The sequence below is a fragment of the Argopecten irradians genome, chromosome 2 (genome assembly GCF_041381155.1).
Source record: "Argopecten irradians isolate NY chromosome 2, Ai_NY, whole genome shotgun sequence".
NCBI lineage: Eukaryota > Metazoa > Mollusca > Bivalvia > Pectinida > Pectinidae > Argopecten > Argopecten irradians.
Window position 1 is genome coordinate 11,967,880 of NC_091135.1, and position 25,814 is coordinate 11,993,693.

The window sequence follows — 25,814 nt, forward strand, 5'->3', positions numbered from 1 at the left end:
TCAGGCTTTTTGGTGGTTATTTCATTTGCTTGAAGAACGTTTCAATGACAATAGCACAGTTAATTTTATTGCTTTTGTCACTAACAGCGGCGCACCACTCTGAAAGCGTCAACAATAACTTGAGTGTACTGGTATAGGGCTGGATTAGATGGAAAGAAAGAAAATGAGTAATCTGTCCCCGTAATTATTGGCAACCTTTCCGACTTATCGTTAATGCGGACACTTTAAGGGTAGTGCTGCGCTGTTGGGGACAAATGCATTGAATTGGCTGTGCGATTGCCATAGAAAATTCGTGCTTCAATCAGAAAATGGAACTGCCGTCACAGAAAGCCCACCTGGATTATTGTTGGGGCACCTGTGCCCAAGGTCCACAAGTAATGGCTGGTAAGTCGGCATGAGTCGGCTTCAAGTGCTAACAAGCGAGCAATTCAGATGTAAAATTACAACACAACTCGATGAGATATGCATCTACATAAGAAGAGTTATAATCAGGTATGAATCTTCAAATCCAATACTAAGACCCCTAGTCTAAGAAGAAGCCATCTGTCTAACGGAAGAAGCATCAATGTCATCCTTGCTTGAGATAATAAATGACCATTTGATTTAAGGCGGCATCTCGGACCCAAACGTTAGGATGTTGACAACTTGCATGCTTTGAAGCAGACTATACATGACAATTTCAACCAGCAGTAGCAGCAACAGGTTATAAAACAATGGTAAATTCACCAAGCAACATTAGCACCACCACACTGTGTTTAAACAACTTTTTACAGCAAATTATCGGGACCTACATCTTGTGGGGAGACCTCTTTAATCAAAGTTCTCAATAAACTGTTTGACAAAGATATGGCCACCTCCACAAGGATGTATGGTTATCGGATGGCGAAGAAGACAAATTGAGAACGCATGAAGACTCGAGGGAAGCCTTTGATACCATAATGAGGTAGGTCAGATCTGCTATAACGAGGAGGAATGGGTTAGGAAATATAAAATAACAGTAATGAAGCAATGTCAGAGACCAAAGCACAGGTGAAAATCGAGGCAAAATGAAACTTGTCGAAATAAACATGCTTGATGCAAAGTTTGGGTCCAATATTACCAGATACATTCTTCAGTTACAAAATGATTCGATACACGAGAAAAGCATAGGTGATGTGACAGAAGTCATTGGTGTTGGAATCATTATCCTGAATATCTTTCAGTTGGTATTCCTAGCCAACCAGACGACCATCAGGATAGTGACATCCATCAGGATAGTGATGACCATCAGATGGCAGGCGTTCCTGGAAAGTTACTAAAATTAAAAGTGGCACTTTTTTTAGGTAAATCGAAATATAATATGTGTTTGAGAATGAACGCTTTATGTATATGTATGTTATTCCTGTACATTTTTACGAAAAAAGGCTTTTGAAAAATAATATAAATACAAAAAAAATTTTTGCAATTATGTCTGAAAGCGATATAATAGGTTACGTTAACAATAAAAAGATATTTTTTTTTTACATTTTTGATAAGCAACGTTAACTAATAAGATTAGACAATGGATTGGCTGATTTATCATATTATGCATTTTCGAACTTACTAATGATATCAATATTTCTCACAGAGTGACAACCATCAGGATAGTGACAAAAATCAGGATGGTGACAACCATCAGGATAGTGACAACCATTTACTAAGGATAGTGATAACCATCAGGATAGTGACAACCATTTACTAAGGATAGTGACAACCATCAGGATAGTGACAACCATTTACTAAGGATAGTGACAACCATCAGGATAGTGACAACCATTTACTAAGGATAGTGACAACCATTTACTAAGGATAGTGATAACCATCAGGATAGTGACAACCATCAGGATAGTGATAACGGATGGCAGACGAGTTTGACAAAGGTATGGCCACCTCACAAGGATGTATGGTTATAGAATGGCGAAAAGGACAATGGAAACACATGAAGACACGAGGGAAGCCTTTGATACCATAATGAGGTAGGTCAGATCTGCTTCATGTACGTATAACGAGGAGTAATGGGTTAGGAAATATAAAAATTGTCGGTGGTAAATTTAAACCCGACCAGCCGATGATCTCATAACACTCAAACAGTCATAGCTAGATGTCTCTATTTTTTACTCCAACCTCAATGAAATTTTGTAAATACATGTTCATGTAGATGCATTATATTATGACAATAAACATATTTTCTGCTGTCGTTAGATTAATTAAATAACAGGGTTAAGAAGGGAGCAATTTCTGATGACATTTCTGTCAGGAATAAACGGTTGATGTTATCTGGACCTGCAGCTTTGGATAGATTCCAAAGTTGTAGGTCCAAATTAAATAACATCAAACCATTATAAGCAGTCGTCGTCAAATAGTGTCATGCGCAGTCGTTCACTTTGCCGGAGTTTATGACACAAATTCGATTATTTGATGATTTCGAAATATACAATAACTGAAAAATAATATTTATATAGTATTGTTATTTATCATAACAAACACTTTTTTCATTGTAACGTATTTCGACTTGCACTCTGACTAAATACCGGAAGTGATCTTCACTTTTGTAAACAACATGGCAGACACCATAAAAATCGATCGAGTTTATACGTACTGGCCGAATTTGAAGATGTGTTCGAGATAACAATTATAATAAACGTAGGCCTACAAGTAGAATAATATGCAATCCTATTGCTATAAATGGAGCGTAGTAATAAGTGGAGTTTAGACACTAGGTTTAAATTTCCGATGGTGTAATTATATAATTAGCAGAAGCGGAATTAAGTGATAAAAAATGAACACTAATAAAAACAATAAAAATTAAAGGCGTAATTAGCCGATTCATTGTATTAGACAATAATTGGCGATTATAAAACAGTGTTCGCAAAGTAGTAGCACATTATCCAAACAAGCTCAATCAGGGAGTTGTCTGCCCTTATCTCGGGCTCTGCTCGGGTAGCACATCTGAGATTGGCGAGACACTGATGAGGTATTCGTCAAGGCAGTTAAAAGAAAGAACTCAAAGCATTATTGTGCTAAAAAAATTAATGCATGCTCTATTGTGGAAGAGAAAAATGAAAATAACGAATGCTCATCATGCTAGGGATTTAGAGCTCGGGCTCGGGTCGGGCTACCCCCATTTAATTGGGGTGAATTCAAATTAGCACAGTAAATCAGATCAACATGCACTTGGCTGTTGGTCTACAGACAGTGTTTTGAGCATTCTATCTTTTTACATCTGCAATGACTTGTGATAGATTTCTGTATAAACAACTGTTAGATTTCTGTATAAACAACTGTTAGTTGTTCACGATGGTGAAGATAATGATAATAATGCTGCTGATATGCTGTTTATATGCGATCAATGAAGTATATCGGAAAGTGACCATACCTCTTTTTAAATTTATTATGACAATAACTTATAGGTATAGAGACCTGATATTGGGCCTGTAGCATGCTGAGATGAATGACTACAACGAAGTCATTTAAACATTTAGTCTATTGGATCCGAGACTTTGATCGATGGTCATTCAAATGGACAGATTTATAATCATTAATCACATCATGTTACTGTAAGCTTAATATCAAATCTCTTTTTTCATTTAGTTGTTGACAGGTCGTTCAAATAGTTAAGTTTTTTTTACACCTTTGACCTTGAATGAAGGTCAAGAAAATCTCTGTTTATTTCTTGTAACTTTATCGATATAGAAAGTAGTCTGAGGTTATTATTGTCACTGATAATTTATCAGAATGTCATCATCCTTGATACTCCAGGGGTTACTATCACTTGTTATAAGTATCTCAAAAGAATCGAATAACGGTACATTAGCTAGCTGTTGTTGACTGTTCATGTGTGGCTTTGAAGTTGGGCGTCGCTCTCTCTGTCATCATCAACGGGAGTCTTGGTAGGTTTTGATTGGTCAGTTTTTTTCTCCTGAACCACATATGGGATGGATATAACGGCAGTAATAGTAACCCCCTGAGATATCGAGTATGGAAGTGTTTTATTTTAAAGACTTCTGCTCGTAGTAATGATTTTACCCTTGTAAATTAGAGAATATGCGAGTGAATACGACCAAATACTATCTACAGAATGAGCTGAAAAGGATACATTTAAAATATCGATAATAAAATTGATGTGAGAAAGGCTAGGCTATAGATGGACTAAAATCCCATTGAAAGTCACTGTATCTTTAATATAAATCCGTTTACATTTATTTGAAAGGTACAATATCCACTCTACCAGAACAAATTACTTCAGAAAAGGAAACATGTGAAAGTAATATTCAATTTCTTATGCTAATACCTGTTATTGACTCGCGGTTTCCGTTTCAAAAGAGAAGTACAGCGGGGGACATATACACAACTGTAGATGGGGTATCTACATACCAATTTCTGATTCAGATAAATGTTAGTGACTTCTGATGTGAAATAATGCTAATGTCCGATGTTCATAATACAGACACCAAGTCAAAGGGACTGATTTCAGTAAAGTATAAAAAGAAGTTATACATGTGTATATGCGCTTTTCAAATTTGACAGTTATTTAGTAATGAAACATCATTGAAAGATGCGTCAAACTTGACTAGAGTGAAGTATGTCTAGAATAAAGGACGCTATATACGAGGCATCTACACATATAATCAATGAAACAAAAGACAAGACAACAAGACTATATGTGGATGATAACGGCAATAGATTAAGTACTCTACCTTGTTGAATCTCGCACGGATAGGACAAATTGGACGGAGGAACAACGTGACCTTGTTGATATACTTACCATGGCAACATGTCATAAGAATTTTACACGACAAACCACTGATCTTTCTTATTGTGCATCGACATCCCAGTTATGTTTTTCCAGGGAGGAAAGCAGTTTTTCCATGAACACGGGGCGATATACCGCTACACCTTGTCTGATAACACAACAGAATACCCGACATGGGTTGAACAGTAAGATAACAAAATTCGATTCCACAGCTATCAGGAACAGGTTAAAATCGGAAAGATCGAGACGCCGTTCGGCAAAAACGGAGAGAAGCAATGGGGGATCACATCGTCAGAGTCTAGTTTCCGATAATAAGGATGAAGTCCGACAACCAAATGCTCAGGTAGGACAATACTAGATTAATCAATTCTAGGTTTTCCCTCACGGCAATATTTTTTCTTTCCTTAAAAAAATATTTAAAGTTGTATGGTCGGTGACTTGTTGTATTTTTGCATAGAAAAAGTATGAAGAGTGTTCTACATTTTGCTCCGCCTCTCTAAGTTTTAAACTTTAGATATTTACCGACTTTTGTAAAGTTCGTATTCGCAAAATTATTAAACAATTTAATTAAAATATTGATTTTTAACGTGTGCACGGTTAAAATAGATGGGAAGTTTCCGAACTTAAAATAGATGGGAAGTTTCCGAACTGAAACAGCTCGGTAGGTTCCGATCTATACGGGTATCGCCGATGTCGGTCAACTGATGCAACTCGGTTTTCCGATATTCCTCGAAAGTTTGAAACATGGCGTTGACTGTGGCGGTTCTTTCAAAACGTGTGATATTTCATGCAACATTTACCGCTTTGTCAATAGTATATTGGTGCTTTCATGGATCTGAACCATCATATATAAGCATCTATATTCACATATAGTAGGTTTTATGAGATCTTGTAAATGTGAAAATTACAAGAAATACAACTTAAAACTAATCGAAGTTATACAATAATGTATGCAAATGCTTTATATCAAAGCACAGTCGCCACATACATAGACATACACTTACCATTTGTAACTCATTGTTCAATAGAAATATCATATTTTCCAGAAATGGTCTGAACAACTCTGCATGAACGCACTCACTTAAAATGTTTCCCGTTCTTATATTGCTAGAAGACCCCCTTAAAAAATGTACGGAAAGAAGTTACAGACTTACATACACTTGTATATATTTTTGATGTAACATATTTTCACAAGTCTACTGTGCTTCATGTTTCTTAAGCGTCATAACATAACTTTTCCTTCATATGGCTGACATTCTGCAAATACAGCCAATGCAAATCCCGATATCATTCTGCAACGACAGCCAATGAAAACCTCGATATCATTCTATAACGAGAGCCAATGTAAACACCAATATAGTTCCGTGACGACAGCAAATTGAAACCCCGATATCATTCTGTAACGAAAGCCAATGAAAACCTCGATATCATTCTGTAACGTCAGCCAATGAAAATCTCGATATCATTCTGTAACGACAGCCAATGATAACTTCGATATCATTCTGTAATGAGAATCAATGAAACCGCAATATCATTCTGTGACTCCAGCCAAGGAAAACTCCGATATCATTCTGTGACGACAGTCAATGAAAACATCGATGTCATTCTATAACGAGAGAGTCAATGTAATCTACGATATCATTCTGTGACGATAGCCTATGGAAACACCGATATAATTCTGAAACGACAGCCAATGAAAACCTCGATATCATTCTGTAACGAGAGCCAATGGAAACCTCGATATCATTCTGTTACAACGGCCCGTGGAAACCCCGGTATCATTCTGAAACGACACAAATAGAAACCCCGATATCATTCTGTAACATTTTGTTATGACCACGTTATACTTATGTAACAACAGCCAATGGAAACCTCGATATCATTCCGAAGCCACAGTCAATGGAAACCCCGATATCATTCTGTTACGACAGCTAAAGAAAACCCCGATATCATACTGTTACGACAGCCAAAGGAAACGACAGCCAATGGAAACCCTCATATCATTCTGTAACGACACTAATGAAAACACCGGTATCATTCTGTAACGACACAAATGAAAACCCGGCTATCATTCTGTTACGATACCAATGAAAACCCCGCTATCATTCTGTAAGGACACTTGTGAAAACCCCGATATCATTCTTAAACGACACCAATGAAAACCCCGATATCATTATGTAACAACACCAATGAAAACCCCTATATCATTTTGTAACGACAGCCAATGAAAACCTCGATATCATTCTGAAACGACAGCAATGGCCCGATATCATTCTGTAACGACACCAATGAAAATCCCGATATTATTCTTTTCTGTAACGACAGCCAATGAAAACCCCGAAATCATTCTGTAATGACAGCCAATAGAAACCTCGATATCATTCTGTTACGACAGGCAATGAAAACCCCGATATCATTTTGTAACGACAGCCAATGGAAACCTCAACATCATTCTGTAACGACAGCCAATGAAAACCCCGATATTATCATTCTGTAACGACAGCCAATGAAAACCCCGATATCATTATGTAACGACAGCCAATGAAAACCTCGATACCATTCTGTAACGAAAGCCAATGGAAACCTATATATTATTCTGTAACGACAGCCAATGGAAACCTCGATATTAATTCTGTAACGACAGTCAATGGAAACCTCGATATAATTCTGTACCGATAGCCAATAGCTGAATGAAAAGCTCAGTTGTTATTTAGCGTCTAGAAAAAAAAATTCACCATTTTCATAATTATTTGTGCGTTGTAGCAGACAAAAAAGTAACTAAACAGATGTTCACAATACACTGTATGTGATTTTTCACAAATTGGGTTGAGGTATTGGGACAAATTGCATCAACCTAATATGTGAAAACATGTTCATATGTTAACATTTTGATTTGGAAGACATCATGTGTTAATAGTTTAATATCGAAGACATCGTGTGTAAACAGTTTGATATAGAAGGTATCGTGTGTTAATAGTTAAATATCGAAGGCATCACTATATGTAAACAGTTTGATATGAAGGGCATCATTTGTAAACAGTTTAATATGGAAGGCATCACTATATGTAAACAGTTTGATATCGAGGACATCATTGTTTAACAGTTTAATATGGAAGGCATCACGTGTTAACAGTTTAATATGGAAGACATCATGTGTTAACAGTTTAATATCGAAGACATCATGTGTTAACAGTTTAATATGGAAGGCATCACGTGTTAACAGTTTAATATCGAAGACATCATGTGTTAACAGTTTAATATGGAAGACATCATGTGTTAACAGTTTAATATCGAAGACATCATGTGTTAACAGTTTAATATCGAAGACATCATGTGTTAACAGTTTAATATCGAAGGCATCACGTGTTAACAGTTAAATATCGAAGACATCATGTGTTAACAGTTTAATATCGAAGACATCATGTGTTAACAGTTTAATATCGAAGGCATCACGTGTTAACAGTTAAATATCGAAGGCATGACGTGTTAACAGTTAAATATCGAAGACATCATGTGTTAACAGTTTAATATCGAAGACATCATGTGTTAACAGTTTAATATCGAAGACATCACGTGTTAACAGTTAAATATCGAAGACATCATGTGTTAACAGTTTAATATCGAAGACATCATGTGTTAACAGTTTAATATCGAAGACATCATGTGTTAACTTAATATCGAAGGCATCACGTGTTAACAGTTATATCGAAGACATCACGTGTAACAGTCTGATATCGAAGCATCACGTGTTAACAGTTTAATATGTTAAAATATGTTTTTTTTTTGGTATTTTGGTTACTATGGGATCCATATACTCGGAAACACATAAAAAGCATATCTATCCAAAATTAAGAACTGTATAGCTATTGCAAATATTGTGCAGATTTGTATGGGAAAAATAATTAAGGTTAAATAGTTTACCTCGCGGGTCTGGGGGCGTGGCCATATCGCTATGAACGACCTTCTCTCTGAAGTATTAACTGTTGTGTTTATAGAGAATTCTCGTAGTAGTTATTTCACCCTTGTAAGGTAGAGAGTGTGCGAGTGAATACGAGTGAGCTGAAAAGGACACATTTAAAATATCGATAATAAAATTGATGTGAGAAAGGCTATGCAACCGATGGACTGAAATCGAATGGAAAGTCATTGAATCGTTAATATAAATCCGTTTACATTTATTTGAAAGGTACAATTTCCACTCCACCAGAACAAGTTACTTCAGAAAAGGAAACATGTGAATGTAATACTCAATAACCCATAAATGCTGATATTGTATCTGTTGTTGACTTGCGGTTTTCGTTTTAAAAGGGAAGTTCAGCGGGGGACATTACACAACTGTAGATGGGGTATATGATTCAGATAATGTTAGTGACTTCTGATGTGAAATAATGATAATGTCCGGTATTCATGATACAGACATCAAGTCAAAGGGACTGATTCGCGCAAAGCATAAAAAGAAGTGATAAACACTACATATGTACGTTATAAATGCGTTTATCAAATATTTACAGTTAAATGAAACATCATGACAGATTCGTCAAAATTGACTAGAGTGAAGTATGCAAACAATACCCACTGGAATATACGTGATAAATATTTTTTATCGCGAATAAAACTCACCTGTAATTCTATATAATTTTAATTTCATTAGTAAGCTCATGTGCAAAATTCTATCGAAAGCTTTCGAAATATCTCAAAGACTATACTTGTGAGTTTTGTGTCTTCATGTGCAGTGTTTAGTGATGATACCTATCTATAAGCTGATCTATTTCATTCTGTTAATTAGATTATCACTCCTTTCTCATTGGAGTATCGCTACAATGTAATAATACTTCTATAAGGCTGGCGCCCGGTTCAGAGAAGCAATGCTTCGTATATTAATCTCTTTTGTGTCTATTTCAGGCTTTCAACCGTTTCCGAGTAGCTATACTCTGTGTGCGAGTTCTGGTCCGATGGCTACGGATTATCATTTCAATCAGTGATCGTATGACGTCACGAACGGCAACAGAGGAACAATGGTACACACTGTATAATAGTAGCGAGGCTCGCGCCTTGGCCTTCAACAAGTCCATGTTCTCAAGAGAGAGAGTAGGTATAACTAATTATAATCATTAAAAAAAACCAGTTCATTGCATTGATTAATAAAGCTATGATTTGCGGATCTGAGATAAATTCCATTTTCTAGATTTAGGTTTTCGATTAATGAGCTTATATGTTTCGAAGTCCACCTTGAAAGAAATCCGTATTTCCTGCTTAATCTGTCCTAATGAAAAAAACAGAAAATGTTTAGAACATTCCATTTCTATTATGTGTTTACTTAATTTACTTTAAATATTCTTATATAAAGGTTAGGTTAGCTTGCTTAAATTATGAAATAAACGAAGAATTCAAATACAAATGTATTTTGAATCACATACTTTGAACTTAAACATTTATAAAATTGCACACCGGCTACAATTATGTATGTAAGTATTTTTAGTAAATACTTATCAAAAAAAAATACTGTTAATTATATTAGAAAGAAAGTGTTTGGAGAATTTAGCAAACATCGCACATATCAATTCAATATTTACTCAAAATTACGATGGCAATACTATCGTGTTAAGTCGTGCAAAATTGCATAATTTGCAATCACATAAAATAAAAGCTGTTGATGTCCATAGACGATTTTGTGTTGCTGTGTATGTGTTGATAAGCGCTCAGAAGAGGACGTATTAAAGAACTTCTAACAGAATTACAAAATACCTAGACATAAATATGAATCAGCGATTATGTAAATGGTTTCTATGGGTGTTGTTAGGCGTTCGAATTCATTTATGACGTTATACTTGTACAGTCACACGTGTACATATTAAATTAATGGCCAGGTCTGATGTATTTATTCAGTCATTCTATACACTTTACAAGTGTAAAATACCTGATCTTGCCAAAGAACATGAACCACCTATTTGAGAAAAATCTTATATATCCTTAACCATGCTAGTTGATGATATAAAATAAATAAAGAATAATCAAGAGAGACAAAAATAACTATTTGTGAACCTACTTCAAAGTTTAGCAATAGTTTAGTTTTGTCGGTAAAATGAACCACAATCAGCTTAATAGATTGTATTGCATGAAAGTAAAATCTTTCATCAGACAAAGTTGAACATATTTCGTTACTTACTAATGTTCTTTATTATTATTTTAAGACATTTACCAAGGTACCGAAATGGGCAAAAGATATTTTTGACCAGGAGCCAGAGACAAGGACAGAAAGTGACTGCCGGAAAATCCACGCTCTACTGAGGGGTCTCAAAAGCTTCGACAAATTTACAGAGAAGATACAGATGTCGATGTGTCGCGCCTTTCGATATATATGGTAACTATGGTAATGTACAAAATTACATGCAATCATTCCTTGGGACTTATGGTAGGTTGAAATAAAATATAATTTCCTACGTACCTCACACATCCGTCCTTATAAATCTATTTATCAATAGTATTTTTTGTTTATTAATAGCTTAAAACCAATAAAATGTGTTTGTATGTAAATGGCGATATTAGGCAATATGGAAGAAAAGGGCGTATTACGATAACCACAGAGATCAAAATATAGAAATAATTTCACTCTTCCTTTTCAAAGAATATCTGACATATTCAATGACTTCTTGAAAGTAACCATAGCGAATGAATAAACGAGTTATATAGATTAATTAGTTCTAACACATGTATTGTTATCAATATCTGTTGCAGTGTCCAGCATGGTCGAGTTATCCTAAGACGGGGCCATGTAGGCTTTAATTTTTACTTTATATACTCCGGGTCCGTGTTTGTAAACCTAGAGGATCGCAATATCGACGGCGAAAAGTTTGAAAAGACTGAAACCGTCCTGGTTCGTGGAGATGCTTTTGGGGTAGGTATTGCATTGAACGTTTACAAAATCCAAAAGTTTTTGAGCTTCAAGGAAATAAATTGAGAGAGAAATGCCTTAAATGTATTGGTTTGTATGGTAAAAATACGAATACATAATTAAATTAGTAGGGTTTGAACTATTCTAATGATGGAAAGGTAGAGAGGGAATATTAAAAGACTTTCCACTGATGGGACAGGGGTATGGAAGGGAAATATGAAAGGTAAAGTACGGTTGGAAAATTAAGGGTTGTTATGAAAGTAGGTTGGAAAATGAACGCCTTAAGGTTGGAAATGAATGAAAGAGTATGATGGAAATATTGATAGAGTAGTAGAGTGAGAAAATTAAATTAAGAGCTATTTTACTCAAGAGTGAATAGGGGGGATGAAGGGGTTATTTTAATAATGGGAGATTAGAATAAGAAATTTAAAGGGTTATGCAACTGATGGGACCGTTAAGGGCTATTCTACTGATAGGAAAATAGGTTGGGGAAATAAGAACTATTCTACTGATTAGAGAGTAGGATAAATACATTAAGTGGAAGGGTTTTCTTCAGTAATCTATTAAAACATAAGGTTTGATTAATTAAGATGTAAATCATTCAAATGAACAGACAAACATGTATATCTACATATGTCCCCATATAGTCATCGGGAGGGGAGTTGCGTTCAAATTAGCGTAAACGCAACGACGTATGAATACAAACCCAGAGTAGGATCGGACTACTTCTAGTTCACGCTTCAGTAAAATTTTGCGTCATATGATAGATAATCTTAATAAACTTTAAACACTTAATTTACATTTAACCTTTTCACAGGTGACAGATTTGCTTTGAATTGATAATAAACTAAAAAACGATTTCGGTCATCTATTTGTCTCAAGACTGATCCTTAGGCGGCACAGACAATTATGCTCGTCGGTACTCGGTTGACAGTACTGTATGAAGTGTAAACAAAGTTTCCTCGTTGTCGTATTTCAAAGTAACAATAAAGAGTTGTTATTAGGTCCAATTACATATGTATTTTACATCAAAACAGAATACATGTTCAAGAATTGTGACGGTAATAAACAACAAAATGAATCGCTGGTCGGGGCTACAACCGGGGGATTTCCTCAGGAATGTTCGTGGAATTCCATAGTTACGTCAGTCACACACCTTGCAAACAGTTTTCTATCATTCGTGCAATAATATAAAAGTCATGACCATGAATAATATAGTTTTTATCGCGTTCGTAGACGACAAACATTCAGCAGCTCAACGGTCATACCATCAGCAGGCTATATCACAGTTACTTTCCTCGGTTGAAAATCAAATACGGCGCTAACGCGCTACATTGAATATGTCTGTATCCCATTGCGTTCATACCACCTTTAACGCAATTAAAACACTGTTCAATCTCTATATGGTGGCTTATAAACACTGGTTACAATACAGAATTAATGCTGCGTAAAATTCTTGTTTTTTATGCCTTATATATGTTAAGATGGTAACATACCTACATAATTCATTGTAAAAAATGTGAAGTGAAATTGTAGACCACAACTTGGCTTCATGTTCTAACCGTATGTTCTCATTTCACTGCACTAAAGATATAAATACAATGATTTTTGACAGTACTGACAAAAATCATGTTCGGTTCTTATTTGCAGTTCTGAAATTAAAACCAATGCATACTAAGCATTGATATTCTCAAAATGTCCGTAACTTTTAGTGTTAAAATATAATATTAAAAGCCCTTCTTGATTAGCGAGTATGAATATAACGGCACGTATGACTTTAATTACAAGTATGAATTGCCTAGCATAAAATACAATTTAACATATGCATAGGACACATTGCCAAGTTATACTCATTAATTTCCTTCTGACATCATTAATTAAGGATACTTTTTATAAACACAGGAGCTAGCCCTACTCCAGGACATTCGCCGCACGGCCTCAATCACGTGCCGAGAGACGTGTGAAATGCTGGTCGTGGATAAAGATACGTTTGCCAAAGTTTGCCCAAAAATCTTTGAGGCGGAACTCGAGGAAAAGGAACGCTTTTTATGGTGAGCAAGCGTGATAAAAATCATTTTCTTTCTCTCAATCAACTTTGAATTTCTTTTCAGAACACCCAGGAAGATATTGAGTCATAACTAAATAGCTGGTAAAGGTTAGCTTCGATTTGCACAGTATTCTTGTTTGCCTCATTACTGTTATTTACATTTTGTTCAAATTTGAAGATTACATTATAAACGACAAAGAAGATTTGAGAAGACGGGCGAGAGGTTTCGAAAAAGCTTTAGATAAAAAGGCCGAACCTTTGTTTGGCCACGCTGCAATACGGCTATATGGATATTTGAAGAAAATGGTTAAGATAATGATTTAATGTATTTTCATTGTATTAATATTACAGTGAGATGCCATTGTTCGACAACAAAGTATGGACAAAAGAAATGATCAAGAGCATTTGTACGGAAGCTCAAATTCAGGAGGTAAGCTACATTACCAAGTAAAGGTTCCCAACCAGGGAATATATTTTCTTTATGTGTCCAAGTGACGGTTTTATATGCTTATCAAATCCGGAATGTCTGTGTCAAATTTTTGTTACCTGTACGGCATATACATGTAAGCGAGCGCGCACGGGCGGTATTTTATGTTTACATTATGACTCGACAGGATATCATTGTCCAATTTGGATATGTTTATCATTTACGGACACAAACTTTCAAGTACAATAGAAATAAATTCTGTTGCAATATTGTACTGGTTAAAACCTTTATTAATGGGTCAAAATTTGTATTAGAAACGGAGACATGCACCAGGAATTTGCCATACTCGCGACTCCACCATTGTTTACATTGTAAACGTATATTATGGTCGTGTGTGGTTTCGTTATAATTATACTTGCATCTTGTTTAAGATTTTACTCCTTCATTTTCTCGAAATGATTATTGATCGGGGTTTTTTCTCAGTACAAGACCAACAAAGTCATTGTGCTGGACACAGACGAGGAATGGATTTACGTCTGTATGGAGGTAACTGCAAGGAACACGATAAAAAGCATGCAAAGTAAAGAATATATGTCGCACAAATCATCGCTATTATAATAAATGATATATCCTGGTGTTTTGTAACTTTTAAAATGCACAAACAAAATGGCTTATCATCGTTGATAGTTGCGAATGGTATGCAATCAATATAAGCAGGGTATAGAACATTTTCTTACATGCAGGGAATTCAGTTTTCGTTCAAGGAACCAAAATTGAAGCCACAAACAACAGGGTGACAAAACAATTCAAAGCACAATAAGTTAAGGTTAATCATATTGATACAATATGAATTAAAGTAGAAAACTTTATTATCATTTCAAAACGATTTATGCACAGTTACTTATATCAATCATCCGGAGATCACTTCTGACAAATCGTGCCACTTCAAAGAAATTATCATTTCAGGGAAAATGCCAGATTATCAGGAGAGTTGCTTTAGATGTAAAAACGTGCCACAAGAAATCGTCAGAGACAAAACGGCCATCAACACCAATGTTATCCGACGAGGTCTTGGACATCCTAGGAAAACTGAAAACCATCCAGGACAATAAAAGTAAGTGTCGTATTATTCGCACTATCATTTTTGTGCGCAACAGTAACTGTTACGACTAATTTATGCGTTGGACTGGCGTAGCTGAAATAAATGAATACAATTAATATGCGTCTTCTTAATTTACACTATATAAAAGTTACTTGGTAAAATTTACTAGGTCCCTCTCTTTTTTTCGAAAAACCTCGCTCAGCTGTATGTCTTTCGAATATTATCATATCCCAAAGTTACTTGGTTAGATTTACTAGCTATTTTCCTATCACGCCATCTCCGTTGACGTAAACAAATGATGTTAGTACTGTCGCAAACAGTTACCGATCTTGTCGTCATATTTATTTTAAATGAAAGGTTTGTAGAAATTGTAATGAGGCCAGTGGAGCCAGTAATATGCATGTACTTATAGTTGTTATGTAGGACTCTCGAAATTTTGACAATATGTAATTCTATGATAATGCTAGTTGCAGGAAAGACTGAATTATCGAGGAAATATAGCAGATCAAATTTTAATCTGCGGTTTGAATAAAAGTACATGTAAAACAAAATGGACATGGATTCGCAATCGTCATCGCGGAAAAATTGAAATGTCGGATCTATAAGAGTTCATATCAAAGTCGCATAATTTTATGTTCAAGGTCCGTTAAACAAACAATGAAAATATATAGTGTTGTAGCCCTAAAAAGTTATGAACAAATTACAAGTGTGAAAAGTTCTGAGATCCAAAGATATAAGATGAAAGCGCTATAGTTCATTCCCGAAATAAATATGTCCGTTCATACCGAAAAGCAGTTTAGTCGATTACCAAACAGAGGTCGGTGTATTTTGCCAAGTGACCGACTTCCAGGCTTTGGTCTCAAGACCCCTGCAAAATTATCTCGTTTAACACCTATTCAATGCCTCAGGTAGACGGTTTGATGCTGGAACGACAACACGCTCAACACTGATGATTTAATATTTATACAAAATATGTATATATTATACGCAGAAGTAAAAAGAAAATAAATTTCCTGTAAAGTAAGCATAGATATTGTAATAATCACAAAGAGAACTTGATATTGTTTGAGTAATTCTGACAAATAGTGATTTCGTTATGTAGGTATTTGTGTTCTATAGTATGTTATTCGGTCCACACAGATGTGCGTTTCATAATTTTACAATCTAATTTTAAGAAGAATTTATGTGGAATTGAAAATCTTAATGTTGTTTTACTTTTGAAATTTAGATAAACTAGATTCAGAATCAGCGGATTCCGATGATGAAATCGGCAAGGAAAGGATGTTGGATTCTATGTCGCTAGAGTACCGGCGAGACGGCAGGGTGAGTAAATTCATATTTACACAGGGGTATCTAAATAGCAAAGGATGCTTCAGAGATATATTCAGCTGTTTCAACATATGATGCTTTTGCATAATATTTTAGACACCTTTACGACATGCTTAGAGCAAAGAGCAAGACTCATTTGTGATACTATACTCGATAATATTGTAAATAAACAATACAGTGCAATGTAGAGACAGTGAATACTTAAGCAATAAACTGTTACCAGATTAGACATACAGTTAATATGAAGCCCATCCGGAAGGAAGATAAATAGAATGGCGCCCGTTAGGGCGCCATGAATATTTATCTTTCGGACGGATGGGCTTCATATCAACTGTATGTCCAATCTGGTAACAGTTTATTACTTATATTTCCATTACGATCATTCGAATTCAAAACTACACACGTATATCCTTTAAATTTCCCGCTTGCGCTAGTGTTGACGTCACCAAGTTCAATAGACGGAACAGCAATAGCATCAACTTCTGAATATAGTTCAACACAAAACGGTTTGAAACAAGCGAACAAATGAAAATTATGCGATGACGTTTTTTTAATACAAGTGATTTTGTCAACACGATAATACTATTAGATTTCATAGACTACACAACTTTAAAATCACTTTTGAAATTATTTGACCGTTATGTATAGGCGTAAGTATACATTGAATACATTGTCAGTGACGCGGCGGAAACGTTAGATATTCATAAGCTTGACCAGATTGGAGTTCATAGCCAGATATTGCCCATCTGGTTTAACATAGAGTAAACGGGAAACTGAAAGTAGAATGGAAATATATCATTATATGTGCTACATCTGTCAGTAACAAGCTTGTATATTATGTGCGCGGAGCATTAACAGTGCAGTTATGAATGTACGATATCATTTTGAACATGCAAAGCTCTATAATTCTGAAGTGATGTTAATGTATATATCTGATCTTAATCACTCATTTCTCATATCTTAGGTATACTCGTGTAACCATGAGGATTGGCTTTTATCTTTGCAAAATCTAAGTTCGAAATGATATCGAAGTATACAGTTATCCGTGTCAAAACATAGCCAATGTAGTTTATATTTATTTAACATGATAATGTGAGAGAATAATTTGGGTGTTTTATTTAGAATATTTTTTTTTTTTTTTTTTTTTTTTATAAAAATTCTTTGGGAAGAAGTGAAATTACCGTTAAAAATTGAAACATCTTTTTCCTATATAAATGTTGTCATTTTATAGTACGAAATGATACGATAAATACCCAACAGTGATTTCACAGTATTAACTAACTCTGATCATATTTTTACCATCATTCTTTTACCGAGCAGACTAAGGATTACGTTACCACTCTTTTGGAACAGGTACAGTACTCTGGAACTGGGAGATCTTCTTATTTTTCATCTCGCCTTGTCCTTTAATGAGTTTTTAGGACATCTGACCCATTCTTCGTCCGCCGTCATTCACCGTACGCCATGTGCCGTCCGTAAACTTTTCACATTTCAAACTTTTCACGTTTCATCGGCGGAATTGAGCTGAAACTTGCCTGAAATGATTCTGACTTGGTCGAGACTAAGTGTTGTCGGGTCGATCCAAAATCTAAAATGGCCAGCAACAGCCGCTATCTTTAAAACACATTTTGAAGTTCTGTTCAAGTTCTAGCGGTGCAATCTAACTGAAAGTTGCCTGAAGATCGTTCAAAGTTACTGATGCTGAAAGCTTACCTGAATCTGATAAAAGGGCATCCCGCGAAATGAAGTTAATTTTGAAAGAAGATATTTAATTCAATAAGTGCAAAGGTTTACAGATGACCGTTATGGCCCTTGATCATCTTGTTAATATTTTGTTCCCAACAATATGTTCTCGGGTCTCAAATAGTTTTAGTCAAGTTGTTTGGACGGTAATCAGATCGACTGAATTACCATATACGGAAGAGACAAAATTCCTGTGTGAGTTATCCCTCTTGTAGTCATGCACGTGATTTGTAAATAAACTTTCAAATCGGTTTTCCTAGATATTGTAGAGACAGAATGAAAATTTGTCTTAAAATCCTTCAAAACCAAATTTGAATGATATGACAGTATAGTCTCTCGTATCAAACCCTTGATATTTTAAAATACCTGTGAAGAAGGTGTTGAATGCGAAATGCTATATATCTTACATTTATCTAGATACATATGCGCTATTTCCTTTCACTTCACTATTTTCTTACCATTGCAAACGTTGCGGAGAAGTAGGATTTTGAAGCAAACAATCTTCAAAGCTCACTTTTTGGAGACCTTCACTGTTCGGAATTTTTATAAAACCCACTAATTCATATGATAAATCATTTCCTCCCAATATTTGTTAAACTTTATCCAAATAAGATACTGTATTATCATACTTCAAAAATGATTTTTCCATTAAATTGGAAAAAAAACATCCGCGCGGGGATTAAAGACACGCCGCGTTTTTGGTTAACTACATTTACACATGGTGCACGGCTGTACGGCGGATGGTACATGACGGATGAGAAAACCAAATCATAAATAATAAAATGAATAAATTATAAATCGAAAAGTTCCAAAATTTCAAAATCAGAAAGTTATAATTGTAAAGAAAACGTTAAGGTTCAATTAGAATTTACTAATTAAAGATGCTACATCACCGACAGAGCAACAATATTGCTCATTTGGACAATAATTGATGTTTAATTGTGTCTAATTATTATAAAAAATAAATTGTACTGCTTTCTGCAAAATCAGTACATAATTCCATAGAGGACATAGTGCCATGGATTTTTTTTCGGGATGCAATTACTTGTTTTGAATACATTCATTCTGAAGCAAAGTAAGTTTAGAATTTTTAATGATGCTAATAGTGCAAAATAAGTGTTTTTTATAGTGATAAAGACATTAATTCGTCTTCTGATTTTACAAGATAAAACTTCGGCGGGCATGTAGCATCTTTGATCGGAGTTAAGATCACTCTTAGAGTAACAACTCACATTACCCTCCATACAAGTGTGTAGTCACTATTTCCCCTTCCCTCTGCCTTCTTTTCCTGTCATAAAACTTAAAAGGCTTTTAATTAGTTTATGAGGGATTATTGAGAAAACATGTCTGAAAAATAGCTACATTATTGAAACTGACTCTAACATTATGTTCCCATAGCTCATAAATATTAAAGTTCTTCCTCTTTTTATAGTTTATTTTCGTAAAAAAACAATAATATACACTTTTCCTCCCTGCATCCTGCTATCGTAAACTTGTTAGATTAAACAGCTGATGAAATTGGAATTGATTGCCTATTAGAGGGGTGATAATTCCGAATGCAGTGAACCATGACATACCTTTTCAGTAACACTAGCCCCACGTCCTTTCACCAACCGCCAAACTTATTGTTCCACAGAAGCACTACGTATACAGTCACTGAAATATTATGTCATTACATTGATATTTAAATAAAAAACCATGTATTTATTATATAACTTGAAAATTATATATATTATGAAGTCATGCATGGTGATTTTTGTTTGTTTGTTTGTTTTTTTTTTTTTTCTTTTTTTTTTTATTTTCTTTTTTTTTTTAATTTTCACACATAAAGATCAAAGCTATATTTTTCAAACAAATTATATTTTATTAATATTAACTTTTCATTTAAACTGTAAACATTGATTCCAATGCTTGGCACTTACAACTTTATGTTGCGAAGTATAGAAGGATTCTTCTTTACATCTACAGCGCCGTCGGTTGATGAAAAAACCCGACCGAGAAAAAGTCACTGACAAAAAGGAAGAGAAGTCACTGAAGGACCTCACCACTCTCACGTCCCTGATGGCACAGAATAAGAAAAGTCCAGATGGGAAGGATTATGTATATCTTGAAATAGGCGGTTTGAAGAGCAAGGATACATTTGTAAGTATACTTCATTAATAGACTTCATTCAAAATTTATAGTGAACTCAGATGGATGAAAGAATTATTCGATTTCTATCCTTTGAAATATTTAGGTATTTGAGTATTATAAAACAAGTCGTTATAGCATACGCTATAATGCTTATGCTAATGAATCATTTTTGATATGATTTTCACCACCAATAACGTTTTAATACAGTACTGTATTTCTTCTTTGGTGCCTTTGAACCGTTATAGTTGATCTCTTATTATCTTCTAAAATCAGTATAGCAATATATTAGCAACATCTAAAATATCTGGCGATTTATCCCCTTCCTCGGCAGACAGAGAATTGGTATGGAATAATGCCCGGAAAGAAATTCAACAGGACTATCACTGTCATTGTTTTCCATTGGAGTTACAAAAAAGTAGAAGACTCCGTGTAATTTTTTTCTCTGTAAACATATAATACGTAACATCAGACAGCAAATCACTGTGAACCGAAATGACAAGTTGGTATCACGTGACAGTCCAGCTCATTAAAATGATCTAAGACGATGTTACTTACCCTTCTGCCTTAAATATAGATAATTGGCTTTGCGGATTGGTGTGAAACGTGTGCAATCCAAATATAATAATCAAAAATTGTAAATTTTAAATTGACACCAAATTTCAAATAGCAAATTCTTGCCCTTATATAAGCGAAACTAGCAAACGGGATAAATGAAATCCTTTATGTCTTTATATTTTCAAGCATACAAACATGATTGTGATTTTATTCATTAAGGACTTATTCTGCATCATGTATCCATCGAGACGTCCGTCAAATAGTACTTTGATCTTGGTGAGCCTTGGTACCCGGATGTTAAGGATCAAACGAAAGAATTTTCTTAATACGTCAAGTCACGAAGCACTATTGCATGCTAAGCAATTAGCTAAGGAGGAGAGGTAAATATCCAACTTAGTGTTATTTTTATATTTCATTTTTATTGATGAATTCTGCGTTTGCTAAACGTTTTAGTTTTCGTCGATGTGTCGCCCCCGACTCAATCAAGAAATAACAACGGAGGGATAACCCTCCACTGAGGGAGACAACTTTTCCCAGTCGAACACGGCAGGAAGTTGTCAAACTCATTACTTATTTAAATATAGACCTACAAATGTAACAGATTGAACTATCCGAATAAAAATATATTTATTTTGAATATTAAATATTAAATTTTCTCTTTGTTTCTGGCTTTCTGATTGGCCTTTTCATTCCACGATGAAAAAAAATCCGAGAATGGCTCGGAAACCCGACGTTATCGTGACGCCACAATATAAACATTGACGTTGCGTATTCATTTTGAAAAAAATAATACATTGGAAAAAAAAATCAATAGAATCGTACGTGTAAACGTATTTCATTTTATAAAGTAGCCTGGAAAATTAACAAAATAAATTTTGTTTGTAAACTATTGTGAGAACCGCTACGCTAGTGATTTCAATGCTTAAATGCAATTAAGAGTAAATTAAGGTATCCAATATCCCAATATTTCGGTAATGTTTCGTTTTGTTATGTGTATTTTCTTATCAATTTTAGATATCCTAGCGAAGAAATGCTTATGAGATCATACCGTGAAAAGACAAAGTGGGATAACTACAAATCAAAAGTTGTCAATGAAGTTGTTGGACCACATCTAAAGAAAAATGGTCGATTTTCAAACATTTCTAAAGATCAACTTAATATCCTGAAGAAACGAAATGAACAGAAAGCCAATCTTTTATCTACTCTACGAAAAAACGTGATTATATCAGAGGCGACGGAGAAAGATGAAGAAGATGCAGACAGCGGCGATGACAGTTTCCCAAAAACTGTTGCTGTTGCCTCACCACCTAAAAGGGGCAAAGGAGCTTTTGCCATTGCATACTGTTGGTAGTTTATATTCGTTATAGACAACAAGGAAAACAAACAATACAAAGAACCTTATATTGGTATTTATAAGGTTTTGTGGTTTTGAAAGCAAGGGCCTTGCTTAGTTCCAAATTTTCGTAAATGTACGCCAAAATGAAATATTATATATTTACGTCACATTATGACGTCACATATATCTATGACGTCATGAAATATTATATATATTTGCGGCACAATATGATTTCATATGTCTATGAGTTTGACGTCGTTGTTTTTAATTCAATTAGTTCAAGAAATATAGAAGACTTATCTTTGGTGTTATTCTTATTGTGTGCTTATTCATAAAGTCTCCTCGCATTGGATTATATTGATATTACGTGACCATTGAGATGGTCGACGGAGATACATTTCGAGACTTTACAATGGTATGATTAATTAATTCATTTAAATTAATGAAGTATGATTTTCGGGTTAAATGTTAATTTCTATACTAATGAATATTTGATAAAGGAAATGGAGTACTTGTTTTTCTTTATTATCCTTGTGATTTACAACTTAGGATGGAAAAGAAAAATAGAAGATATTTATATAATATAGCTAAAAATTGAAAATCTGAAATTATTATTAATACAATGTGAGTGTCTGCAACGCCTATCACGTCTGTGAATGTTCGGTGGACTCCATGATTTTCGACATACAGGATGTCTGCAGGAAATCGTCCATCCTCCATCCAGTTTTAATGACCCAGTCGTCGTACACTGTGATGTTTATTGCGTTAGATTATACTGTTTTCAATCAACGAGTTTTAATGACAAGTCATTTTTAGCAAATTCTTGTTATCGCTATTTCTCTGAAAATCGTTAGGAGATTTATCTCAAAATTCATATGTAGGTTCCCTAGGGCCCTAGATGTGCATATTGCATTTTGGGACGGATCGGTCCACAAGATGGCCGCCAGGCGGCTATCTTGGATTTTGATAGTCAAAGTTTGTTTTCGCTATTTTTCAGAAAGTACTGAAGGGATCTTTCCCCTTTGGACCTTGTTATCCCCTTTGGACCTTGTTATGCCTATTGCGTTTTGGGATCGATCGGTCCTCAAGATGGCCGCCAGGCAGCCATCTTGGATCTTAATAGTTAAAGGTTGTTATCGCTATTTCTCAGAAAGTTTTGAATGAATCATTCTCAAATTTCACATGTAGGTTCCCCTTGGTCCCTAGCTGTGCTTATTGCGTTTTGGGATCGATTGATCAAAAAGATGGTCGCGAAAGAGCCATCTTGGATTTTGATAGTTAAAGTTTGTTACCGCTATTTCTCAATCTGATTAAAACACAGATCCTTATAACCACTCCGTTCAATAGAGGATCTGACAATATCCTATAAAGGGTCACGTCCAGATGACCTTTATACCACGTGTGTTTCAGAGCAAATGCAGTTTTTACACCTTACAAAATCAATTGAAAACGTCTTTTCGCCCCAGTATACATATACAATTAGCTTTGTTGTGCACTTCGGGCGAGATGACTACATACACGAAAATAATTTGGGACAGCTTTTTCAAACTATTTCGTCCCCAGTCAAGATTCTGGCAGTGCCAATTTGATTGGCCATTTCAAAATGTCATCTTGACGTGACCCCTGAAGGGATGTCCTCAGATCCTCTTATCCAACGTAGTGATAATAAGGATCTGTATTTTAATCAGATTGTGCTATTTCTCAGAGAGTACTGAAGCGATCTGTCTCAAATTTTATGTGTTGTGTATGTTTGAAAAAAAAATTGAAAAGTAGAGAAAAGATCCATCTTTCCATTGTCAGACATAGATCATTATTTGGTGGGCGCCAAGATCCCTCTGTTCATAAAGTCAAAAGTGTAAAGTGTTTACTAACAACATCTTTTCTTTACTTTACCACCAAACAATTCAATTTAAATTGGAGACAAATAAAATGCAATGCGATGGATTTGAAGAGAGCTGATATTCGGGCATCCTCGATCTCTACAGTAAAACTGGAGGCAACAGAACAGGTAATTTAGTCCTTTGATGTACATCAAAAGAGCCGTATAACGGTACACTGTGGTTGACTATTTGTTTTGAAGTTAGGCGTCGCGCTCTCTCTCTCTGTAGTCTTTAAGGGAAATCTTTGCAGGCTTGGTATTGGTTGAATTTTCCTCCATGAGCTGCCTTCAGTTTTACTATGAGATAGTCAAGGGGTGTAGAGATCGTAGGTGATCGGAACCCCCGGAGTATGGAGAGTGATAATCGCAATTAAAGAAAAGTATTTAGCATAAAGTCTCAATGTCTCCTTCATCACTTTCTTAATATAATCAATTTGAACATAAAGACGACAGCATAACTCGTTTACATGGTTACGATTGTCGCTTGCAGTGATCGAATCAACCATACGTACCTTCATTGCATATCACAGAATTAGCTCCCTTGCGGGTAGGTATCGATTGTGACGTCATTATTTTGTGGGCGCAATTCACGTCGTTTTCTCAAAAAAAACCACGTTATGCTCGTAAACATCTGACGTCAAAATCAATACCTATCCGCAAGGACAGATAACACTGCAATATGCAAAATACATGAAAGAACATATTGCTAATAATATCGCTATGGAATCAAATATATATTTTCAATTTAGAGATGTTTTGGAGAGTAGCTAAGTACTTATGGAGAATGTGTCAGAAATATTGTTATTATTTTAAAAACACTCAGGCTTACATATTATATGCTGAAAAAATAATATTGAACTATTTGAAATACTTATGGGAAAATGTCATCTTTTGTTTAAAATGCTGGCTTATGGAGAGTTTTTAGCCTAGAAGATATAAACAAGGTAAACAAGGAAGGTGACGTTTAACGGTTCGGTCACAATTGAGTGTCTTTTGTAATTCTTTCTAATTTAGAATTCGAGGATACGCTTATTGACGACGATAAGGTTAAATGTAGACAGCCTTACTGGGACACCAGAATGTCATTGATAAAAGCCTGGCTAATAATCAAAACCCAGTGACAATGAATGACAATAACTGGTGTCGCGAGCCTTCGTTACAATTTACATCAAATCTATAATTCTAATTGATTTCATCAAAAGCTGTCATCGTATCCAAAATAATATTTTCATAGAAATGTAGACTTAGGGAGACTTTTTTCGCTAAGTGGTACAAAATTTTAGAGTTGGTGTTTAGTATTCACGGATATGGTGATTACATGTGTACGTTACAATCACTTATAGATAACATTGCCCAAACATCGAAATTTCACAGATGCAGATTGGTCAAAAATCGAACATATGGAAATCGTCAAAACTTAATCTGAATGACAATATAAAGTTATCATAGATAAAACAGCAAAAGCCGATTCGCTATATATTGAACAGCTGTCACTATCACCACTGTTACAACTATGGTTGGTCACTGATGCAAAGTACTTTGACAGACAAAGACACTATCTGAACTCGAAATGGTCATAGGACAATAATACAAAATATAT

General features: G+C 34.9%; 1 protein-coding gene across 1 annotated transcript; it reads left to right on the plus strand.

The window, feature by feature from the left end:
• Positions 1–308: 308 nt before the first annotated feature.
• LOC138316441 (cyclic nucleotide-binding domain-containing protein 2-like) lies at positions 309–22,700 on the plus strand. The gene is made up of 15 exons (XM_069258136.1): positions 309–384; positions 1,203–1,290; positions 4,739–5,114; positions 9,674–9,859; positions 10,963–11,132; positions 11,507–11,666; positions 13,566–13,714; positions 14,062–14,140; positions 14,621–14,683; positions 15,104–15,251; positions 16,468–16,562; positions 17,889–17,921; positions 20,280–20,453; positions 21,219–21,379; positions 22,014–22,700. The coding sequence occupies exons 1-15, from the start codon at positions 309–311 to the stop codon at positions 22,348–22,350; spliced, it is 2,295 nt and encodes a 764-aa protein (XP_069114237.1). The 3' UTR covers positions 22,351–22,700.
• Positions 22,701–25,814: the final 3,114 nt, after the last annotated feature.